The 10,114-nt window shown below is 46.3% G+C and overlaps 1 protein-coding gene across 1 annotated transcript; it reads right to left on the bottom strand.

Moving 5' to 3' along the window:
- Positions 1–371: 371 nt before the first annotated feature.
- On the bottom strand, positions 372–4,732 carry LOC309716230 (uncharacterized protein). Its single transcript, XM_082549909.1, has 3 exons — positions 1,889–4,732; positions 1,741–1,811; positions 372–997 (listed from the first exon to the last, which is right to left on the bottom strand). Exon 1 carries the CDS (start codon positions 4,325–4,327, stop codon positions 2,075–2,077), a length of 2,253 nt encoding a protein of 750 aa, XP_082406035.1. The 5' UTR covers positions 4,328–4,732; the 3' UTR covers positions 372–997; positions 1,741–1,811; positions 1,889–2,074.
- Positions 4,733–10,114: the final 5,382 nt, after the last annotated feature.

The raw sequence follows: 10,114 nt of genomic DNA, 5'->3' as shown, positions 1-10,114 counted from the left end.
AAATGGATGGATGGATGGATGGATATCAGATAACCAAATTAACACTGGGTTACATACCCATCCGTCGGTAAACTACCTGGGCTTGTTGCAGTGACCTGAAGTTACTAAACTTCACGAGTGTATGCAGTCAGTCCAAGAACCGTATAATTATAAATATGAGCGTGTTGAAAGTTGGGCAGCACGCTAACGTCTTTTGTCCACTCTGTGAGCTCGTGAGGGTCTGACCCTTTCACTCCTTTGATTTTTCCTCGTGTCTTTTCTTTGTCTTTTCGTCGAGTCTGTCTTTGTACGGACCGGTATTGTTCTCCTTCGTTTTGTACATAACCTTTTTGTGCGGCAAAGAAAAAACAAGAAGGTATTGGAACCGGAGAATGAACGTTTTGCGGTGCTGCAAATGCTTGTGTAACAGGTATTACAATTAAACAACATGAGATATGCATTAAATTATTGTTTCGACAACTTTGGACCAGTATCAGAAAGTTCTAGGTAAGACTATGGAGCCTTGAAAGGATCAGCAGAGAAGGAACCACACAATGATAGATAAGATGTGATTTGAATAGAAACTGTATTGAAAGTTGTAAAGTTTACAAACCCTGCCTGTCTAAAGCCGGCTTCCTACAGTGCACAAACGCACATTAAAGGGCCCAAAAATAAAATCAAAACAACATCCTCTTTAAGGAAATTCTCCAAAGAGTTTCAATTAAAGAGCTTCCGCTCCCGTTGCTCAGTCCACTTCTCTTTGGGAAGAGAAATTAGAGTTCCTTGTGTGTGTGTGTGTTTCTGTCCATTGGTTCTAACACTACCCGGGTAGATTTTTAAAGTGTTAGTCTTATCTGTATCAAGGAAGGTAGTAATAGTCCTGAGGTTCGCTGAAGATGGATCCCACGGCTGGCCACACCGCACTCGGGTCCGTCGACAGTCACTCTCTTGGGATTGGCTCGCCACTGAACCCACAGGGTTCAGATCTCAAATGATCCAGTCCTGGTCAAAAACCAATCTATGCACACAGTGCAGAGTGCATACATTACTATTTTATCTATTCTTCTTCCATCACTCATCTTTCAGTCAAGTATTGCTCAAGTATAACAAATTATTTTAGTTATACAATGTCTCAACCATCATAAAATAACTTGAGTTACATCACACAAGGTCTTAGTGCAATAGAAAATATACCTTATATTTACCTTTTTGGGAATAAATAAACTTATAAGATTCACTCTCCCATATTTATCCTTTTAACAGCTCGCTTTTAACTGTTCTTCTTTTTAAGATATTTCAACCTGAATTATTTCTCAGAAAAATATATCAACTTCTTTAAACATTAATACATCAACAGGGTAATGAGATCCCTCACATTTTATAATCACATTTTATGAACTTTTTGCATCTTCATCAAATGAATTAACTTCTAAGTCAACAAAACTGAAAGGGTGCATTTAAGCACTACATGACAATATTACTGCTTCTCCAACGTTTTGGAAAGCTAACAAACTCAGATGAATCACAGTAATGTTAGAACACAGAGATCGCTAAGCAGTGGCTTAATACTAGCGGTTAGCTGGGCACATTCTAATGTATACTTTAGCACTTAAAATTAAACATCTGCACATCAGTGATCTTACAGTACTTTAAACATGAATATCACAACTCCGACTGGTTTTGTTTTTTAAAGCAGAAAATATATTAACAGCAGTCAACTACATGTCTTTATGGTGCTAACATTCATGTAGCATCCCTTACCGGAGCTCGTGGTGAGATAGCTCGTCCAGCTGACGCAGCTTCCCACGGCCGTATTTCACAGATCTCAGATCCTAATAAGTAGCCATCTGTTAACAGCTAGTATGTGAAGATAAATTGCGAATTTAACTTTTATTTCAGCTTTTCTTACCAGGATCTTTCAGCTAATTTGGCGGTTGCCTCGTGAGTAGCGGTTGCCTCGTGAGTAAAGGCTTCCACAACAGGAAATGTTGACTAACAGAAAGTCACCTCAAGGCATACTCGCCTCCTAGCGGCGGGGAGGGAAAATTACACCTCCAACCTTATGCAGCAGCACAACCCACAAATCTGATGTGGGTTACACTCTCCCCTCCTGAACTCTTGCACGTCCCTGTGCATGACAAGGTTCACACAAATGTTTCTTGGGGGGAAAGGCAAGGGAAGAAGCGGGTGCTTCACCTTCATTTACCATGTCATTCCACGCATCGGTCAACCCTTGGAAGAAAGACTTCACCACGGTGACAATTGGTTTTCCCAACTCAGTGTAGTCGAGCCTCATTGGTGGTTGACGATCCCGCTCAGACCTCCTGACATGGATGTCAGCGTTAGCTCGTTCCTCTACTTCGCCACTCTCCTCTTGTCCTTCAGTTCCAGGATCATTCATCATATCCTCCAACCTGTCCGGGAGGACTGGGATCTCTTTAGGTTGGTCCTCACTTAAATCCTTGACCTCGTTAAACAACTCATCTTCTCCTGAACTGCTATCCAGCGGCATCCTTTGTCCCTCAGATTCAGTGGATGCACTATCATCCATCTTTGCTTCTCCCACAGATTCATGGAGTTCAGGTGCTGGTACGTCCGCAGCAGGAGGTGAGGTCTGACAATCATCTGGAGTCTGCTCGTCGCCACATTGATCTGTTTCATGGTAAATTGATGTGGCATCAGGCATAACATTGGCACCTTCCGGAACATCCGTTGACTCAGCGGAGATTGATGTCAGGTTATTCTTGGCGTGACTGGAACCTAGGTCTCTTGGGGCATTTTGCCTTGCAGCACCCCCAGTCGTCTCAGAGACTGGCTGTGTTTCGAACCAGGCAATGGGAACAATGTCCTCCTCGTCTGAAGACTGGTCAAGCTCCGTTGTGCTGTTGGGAGTATTCTGACGTGTCCTAGGCTTTCTAGCTCGTTTGGGCTGAGCACGCTCCTCCGTTGGTGCGGCAAGAAATCCGCATGGGAGTAAGAGGTCACGATGCAGCGTGCGCTTGGGACCCTCGCCATTCTCTGGTCTAACTATATAGACTGGGAGGTCTCCAGCTTTCTTTACTACCACATGGACTGTGGACTCCCACTTATCAGCGAGCTTGTGCTTTCCTCGGATACGCACGTTTCTGACGAGTACTCTGTCGCCAACGCCTAAAGCAGAAGGACTCACTCGCTTATCAAACCGAATCTTATTCCTCTCAGCTACCTTGGCAGCAGTCCTTGTGGCAACTTCGTAGCTCTGCTCAAGGCGAGATTTAAGGTCCTGTACGTATTGGAAATGTGACTTGTGTCGCTGTTCTTTCACTGTTAACCCAAATGCGAGGTCCACAGGCAACCTTGGCTGGCGTCCAAACATTAGTTCATATGGTGTGAACCCAGTCACCTCACTTCTGGTACAGTTGTACGCGTGGACCAACGGCTTTACAAAGTCCTTCCAGTGAGATTTTTCTTGACTTCCCAGAGTGCCAAGCATGTCTAATAGAGTGCGGTTGAAGCGTTCCACTGGGTTGCCCCTCGGGTGGTATGGTGTTGTTCGCGTTTTGCGGATGCCCGCAATCTGACAGAGTTTCTTGATCAACCGCGACTCAAAATCAGGACCTTGGTCACTGTGCAGCTTCTCTGGGAATCCATAATGGATGATGAAATTGTCCCACAACCACTTTGCAACTGTTCGAGCCTTTTGATTTTGTGTCGGTCCAGCTACAGCATACTTGGTGAAGTGATCGGTGATCACGAGGATGTCCTTTGTGTTGCTTCTGTCTGGTTCAACAGACAAAAAGTCCATGCATACTAATTCGAGTGGTCGCGTCGTTGTTATATTCACCAGAGGTGCAGCTCTCTCGGGTAGAGCTTTCCTGCACACACACCTGGTACACGTCCTTATTTTCTTCTCAATGTCCAAAGCCATTCTTGGCCAGTAGAATCTAGCTCTGACTAGATCCACTGTGCGTTCCTTTCCCGTGTGACCCATGTCGTCGTGCAGACTGGTCAATACCACGTCCCGAAGTTCCTCAGGCAAGACTAACTGATGTTGTGGGTGTCCCTCTTCTAGGCGTGTTCTATAGAGGATGCCATTTCGGAGCTCAAACTTGTTCAATTCTCTCAACAAGCGAGGCAGATCTGGAAGCTCGGTTCTTAGACTAGGTGGTGGTTTCACTCCGTGCTCAATCTGGGAAATGACATGCTTAATGCACTGATCAGCTCGTTGCTTGTCTCTGAGGTCCTCTTCTGAAAGGTTTGGGATGATGGATAGTCCTCCAAGCCTGTCCTCATGACCAAAACTGTCAGGCACCGCATCTGCAGAAATGGCCAGGCTTTCAACCAGGGAGATACTACCATCACAGTCCATTGCATTGTCGGCGCAATAGATAAGTTGTCTCTCACAAATGGCTTGAACGACCTCTGGATTAACCACTCCAATGTCTCCTGGGTCAGATAGGTGATGTTGAGTGAAACGACGTATCCTGTCCCACTCTTTCTGAGATGGTAGGTCATCACGCAGATTGCCGTGAGGGCGTCGCAACAATGCGTCAGCATCTCCATTTTGTTTCCCAGGGCGGTAGTGGAGCTTAAAAGAGAAGGTGGAGAGTGCAGCCAGCCACCTATAGCTGGTTGCATCGAGCTTGGCAGAAGTAAGTATATAAGTGAGAGGATTGCTGTCAGTGACCACCGTAAACTGATTGCCATACAGATAGTCACTGAACTTCTCTGTCACAGACCACTTTAATGCCAGGAACTCGAGCTTGTGAGCCGGGTAGCGGGATTCACTACGTGATAACCCTCTGCTAGCTTAGGCAACAACACGCAGCTGCCCCTCCTGCTCCTGATACAAGGCCGCTCCGAGGCCGGTGGAGCTTGCATCCGTGTGTAGGATGTAGGGCAACGTGGGATCTGCAAAGGCTAGAACTGGGGATGTTGTCAGTTTGTCTATAATCATTTCAAAGGCCTGCTGGCAAGCGGGTGTCCAACGGTCCAGAAATGGTTCTTTTGGGTGGTAGTATTGCCCACTCTTGTCTTTTGACTTGGGATGCTTCTGAACAGGTGGGTACCCCGATGTCAGGTCATTCAGAGGCTTTACTATGCTTGAATAGCCTTTGATGAACTTCCTATAGTACCCGCAGAATCCCAAGAAGGCTCTCAGCTCTTTTAGGCGGTGAGGAACTGGCCAGGTCCTTAATGCTGCTATCTTCTCTGGGTCTGTTTCCACTCCCCGCTCCGACACCACATGTCCCAGATAACGAACTGAAGACTGGAAGAACTTGCATTTTTCTGGAGACAGCTTCAGCCCGTACTCCTTCAACCGGTTGAGAACCTTGATGAGTCTGGCTTCGTGTTCTTCTAAAGTCTTTGAAAAGACTATCAGGTCATCCAGAAAAACTACAACCTCCTTCAGGTTCATGTCACCCATGCACTTTTCCATCAGCCTCTGGAAGGTACTTGGGGCGTTCGTCACTCCTTGAGGCATGCGATTAAACTCCCAGAAACCAAGCGGGCAGACAAAGGCAGTCTTGGGCTTATCAGCTTCATCAACCTCAATCTGGTAATAACCAGACTTGAGGTCGAGAACACTGAACCACCTGGAACCAGAGAGTGCTGTGAAAGTGTCGTCCATCCTTGGGAGTGCGTACGCATCCTTCACTGTCTGCAGGTTCAACTTCCTGTAATCAATACAGAGGCGAACTTGACCATTTTTCTTCCTGACCACAACAATGGGAGATGAAAATGGAGACTCGCTCTCACGAATCACTCCAGCATCAAGAAGTTCTTGAAGATGTTTTCTGATGGCTTCCACATCGTTTGGGTGGATTGGCCGGGCCCTGTGCTTGAATGGTGTTTGGTCAGACAGCTTGATGTGATGCTTTACTTTATCTGTCCTCCCAAAGTCAATATCATTCATGGCAAAGACTTCAGGCATGCCATTCAGCTTTTCCACAATTCTGTCTCTCCACTCTGGAGAAATGTGAGATTCCCCAAAGTCAAAGACCAGCTCAGGTTGATCAGGGGACTTGGATCCAGGTAGCTTGGTTGGCTCCTGACCCTCCGTCGCACTCTGTTTGTGCGGTAGAATAGCCTGGATTGCATTGAGCTCAGCAATCACGCTCTTGGCCGGAATAGTGATGTCGTGCTCAGACGCATTAGAAATCACAACTGGTAGCCTGCATGGGGATCTGGTCGGTATGTTAAGGAGGCAGGTCTTTACTAGAAGTCCTCCAGGCAGAGATGATGTAGGGTACTCCACAATGGCACACTTCTCCGACTGGAGTCCCTTGACTGCTATAGTTCCCTCTAAAACAACAGTTTCTCCAGCCGGAACAACCTTCTTGTCTTTCCCATGCATCCTCACCACTCCAACGTTACTGTCATGACATTGTTCATGTCGCAGTTGTAATACTTTCAGCACAGTCTTGTAGCCATCTGCTGAAGGGTGGTGGATCACTGGACCTTTCTCTTTGTGCATGTTATATGCCACATCAAGGGTGTTAGTACCAATCAGTACATGAAAGCCAGATGTTCCACTGTCTGGGACCACTAAGGCCAAGGTTGGGACATCACACTCCTTCCCCAGGAATTGTTCTGGGAAGGTGATGGTGATTTTAATGTAGCCCAAATAAGGCACGGGTAACCCATTGGCACCTTCAACTTCCAATAGGTCATACAGTGGCTCTATCTGTGTTTTGAACAGATGTTGATCAAAGAAGGACTTGGTAACCGTAGTCACTTGTGAACCTGTGTCCATCAGACAGTTAAACTGTTTATCTTGGATCATCACTTGGCATGTACTCTTTGTACCTATCAGTTTTGGGGAAACCTTCGAAAGGTGTTTCCTGACATTACACTGGTTCAAAGCAGCACTTAATTTAGGTGTAGCGTCTTTATTAACAGGGCGCTGGTGAGTTGCTACAGCCTCAGTTTGCCCTACAACTGAGGCTACATCTAAAAATTTTCATTGGGAGTCAGATGGTCGGTTGCATCCCAAAGACGCTGCTTTTCTCTTAGCTGACTTCTTTTTTCATCAACGAGAGTGGGGTTTGGTTCGTTAGTGCAAGTTGAGGAAATGTGGCCATCCTGACCACACTTGAAACAATACCAGGCCTTTGGCCTTGCATTCCGTTTTGGGTTGGATGGCTTCCAGCTTGGTGCTCTAGGGTTAAGTTTAGGTGGTAGTGGTTGGCTGGATGTGTGCTCAGCGCTCCCCTTGGGTTTCGAGGTCTTTTGGGGTTTCTTTGACATCAATGCGGTAAGCTGGCTCTGAAGAGATGCGACCTGCTGTTTGAGTTCCGTCAATGTGTTGGACTCGGATGGAATCACTACTTGCTGGCTGCAGGCACATGTGCTTTGCGAGCTAGTAATGGCCCGCTGTCGATTTGAGCCGAGGTGCTTCTTCATGCGTGTGACTTTGGCTGCATGTCTATCCTCTTCAGTACGGATCTGTAACAGGAGCTCTGCAAACGCTGGAGGGTGACTTTTCCTTTCTTCTAGGTTGAGGTCAGAGAGCAAGATGTTGTCCCAACAACCACGGCAGAATTGCTTGAGAATATATTTGTCTGCTTCTTCAGCAGCAATTCCTCCCCTCTTAACAGCAAGGTTTAGAACAGCCTGGAGGCGGCAGAGGTAAGACGAAGCCTTTTCACCAGGATCCTGAAGAGTGTTCATAAACTGGGCGAAAAGTTCTTCGCCATCTTCAACAGTTCCAAAGGCTGCATCCAGCAGTTGAAGGTAAGTTTCAGGGGTAGCTTCAGGACTTAGCCTTTTAACAATATCTGCTGCAGGGGAGAGCAAGCTTTCAACCATTTTCCGAGACTTCTGAAGATTGGACAGAGTGGGATCTTTCCTGAGAAGCTCAGCATGTGATCGCCATGTGTCGTAGTCGGTCTCATTACTGGGTCTTGTGGTTTTTCCTGAAAATGGGTGAAGCTTGATGGGAAAATGTGGATATGTGTTACAGTCACTTTTCCTTACAATGTGTTCAACGATGACCTTTTGAACTTCAGGTGGACGCAGGTCACTCTCCCTGATGGGTAGATTTTGCCTCAGGATGGTGGGTGGCTTTGGTTTGGGGCAATCCTGACCGGAATCTGTTAAGGAGGGATTTCTGAACATCTGGTGCTCTGAGGTTTCAACTGTTTCAAGAGATGTGTCGAACGGTTTGGCTACAGATGCCTCATCAATGCTGTCTGTTCCAATTGCCTCACTGATCTCTGACATCATGTCTCTCAGCACTTCTTCGTAGTCTTTCCCACTTAATTTTGCCAATTTCTTTATCTCATTGAGGTAGGTTTTGGTAACATTGCAGCCAACCTTCGTAGTGTAAATGCTAGCCAAAGCTTGAACGAGATACCTGACACTTGGGTTCTCTTTGAGTTCATGTGTGTAAGGCAAAAGAGAAGATAAGGCTTCAATGGCGGCACCATCTTGATATTCAATAATCAGGTTTTTATAGAACTCTGATTCAGCATCAGTTACTGAAACAAGCCTAAAAGAACCAAATTTCTTCAGAAAGTCTATAATCTCCTCATCTTCTGGCGATCCAAGCAACCCACTTACAATCACTGCATTAGGGACTTTGATACCTGAGTTAGCTATGAACTCCATCTTTGGCAATGACGCTAAAACATTTAAACAACTTTTTTTTTTCTTTTTTTTTTTTTTTATACAATTCCCCAAACTTGAGATATGTTTCACTGCTGACACTTAACTAGGCTCCTGGCTGGCTCGCCACTTTTGTAACAGGTATTACAATTAAACAACATGAGATATGCATTAAATTGTTGTCTCGACAACTTTGGACCAGTATCAGAAAGTTCTAGGTAAGACTATGGAGCCTTGAAAGGATCAGCAGAGAAGGAACCACACAATGATAGATAAGATGTGATTTGAATAGAAACTGTATTGAAAGTTGTAAAGTTGGTGCGGCCCCAGGAATCCCCTCCCGTCGCAGGGAGAGCAGGGGGTGGCTGTTCCGGGGCTCGCTGTGGCCCTCTGGCTGCCCCAGCTCGGGTCTTCTCCGCTGGGTCTCGGCAGCCATGCTTTCCAGAAGCGAGCTGTTGTCTCGGATTACACGCTCTAATTCGCCTATGGTCGGCTCCATAGTGTCTGCTAGACACTCATGAATCCCACTTCTGACACCAATTGTAACGACCGTGGGTTAGTGGAGCTAAACTGGCTAAACTGCTCACTAGCTAAAACGGCTAGCGGGGCGCTAGCAGCTATCGCTAAACTTCACAGCGAATGGAGAGCGCTCGTGCCTCATACACCGCACGACCCCGAGCGTCTCAGCAGCAGACTGATAATCCCCGAATGATCCAGCAGGAGGCAGTAGTGGTTCACACCAGTCATTTATTTACCATCTTTTTCAACAACGTAACGCTGCTGACACCGAACCCCTTTCACGCTACCACCACATAGAGTCGCGGTGTCAGCCAACCATGCCAATTCAACCCACTCCACAGAACACACATCAACTTCACTGTGGCTTACATTAACATAACACTAACACAACATGCGAATCAAACACATACAACACAATACCCAGAATGCACCTGGCTAACAACCCCAGCCAGGTCATTACAATATGTTTAACCTGAGTAGTGAAAGACGGCGTTGGGTTTGAAAACGATTTGCCGGGAGTCCGGTGTTCTCACCGGCTCTGGTGAGCCTTGAACCCCGGCTCGCTATCGAGCTGGTGGGTAACAGACGTCTCCGAAAACGTCGGAGCGCTTTTGAAAATACGTGGTGTCTTGATAAACTGAGCAGATATTTGAAGTTTACACAGCTACATTCTCGCCTGAAAATATGTTAAACGTTTATTTTGTGACCCAGAAAGAATAATAAGAGTAACATTAAAACTAACTAGCTGCCGCCATTGTTGGAAACTGAGCAGGGCTGCGCTACGAATTCTGGGACAAGGCTTCCTCTTCTTCAAGGTTTAACGGCAGCTGACATCCTTGTACATGCAGTGCTGCCATCTTCTGCTTCAGTCCGTTATTACACCCTTAAATACTACTACTTATTCCTGCGTCTTTTGGGATCTTACAAAGCTTCAAACGACACATCAACTATTAAATTAGTCGTCGACGATTTTGATAGTCGACTAATCGTGGCAGCCCTAGTCCGAATCAGTCTTCCAGCATGATGA

This window comes from Aulonocara stuartgranti (genome assembly GCF_965226115.1).
Source record: "Aulonocara stuartgranti genome assembly, chromosome: 10".
NCBI lineage: Eukaryota > Metazoa > Chordata > Actinopteri > Cichliformes > Cichlidae > Aulonocara > Aulonocara stuartgranti.
The sequence above is the reverse complement of the archived record's forward strand: the minus strand, read 5'-3'. Positions and strand labels throughout refer to the sequence as shown.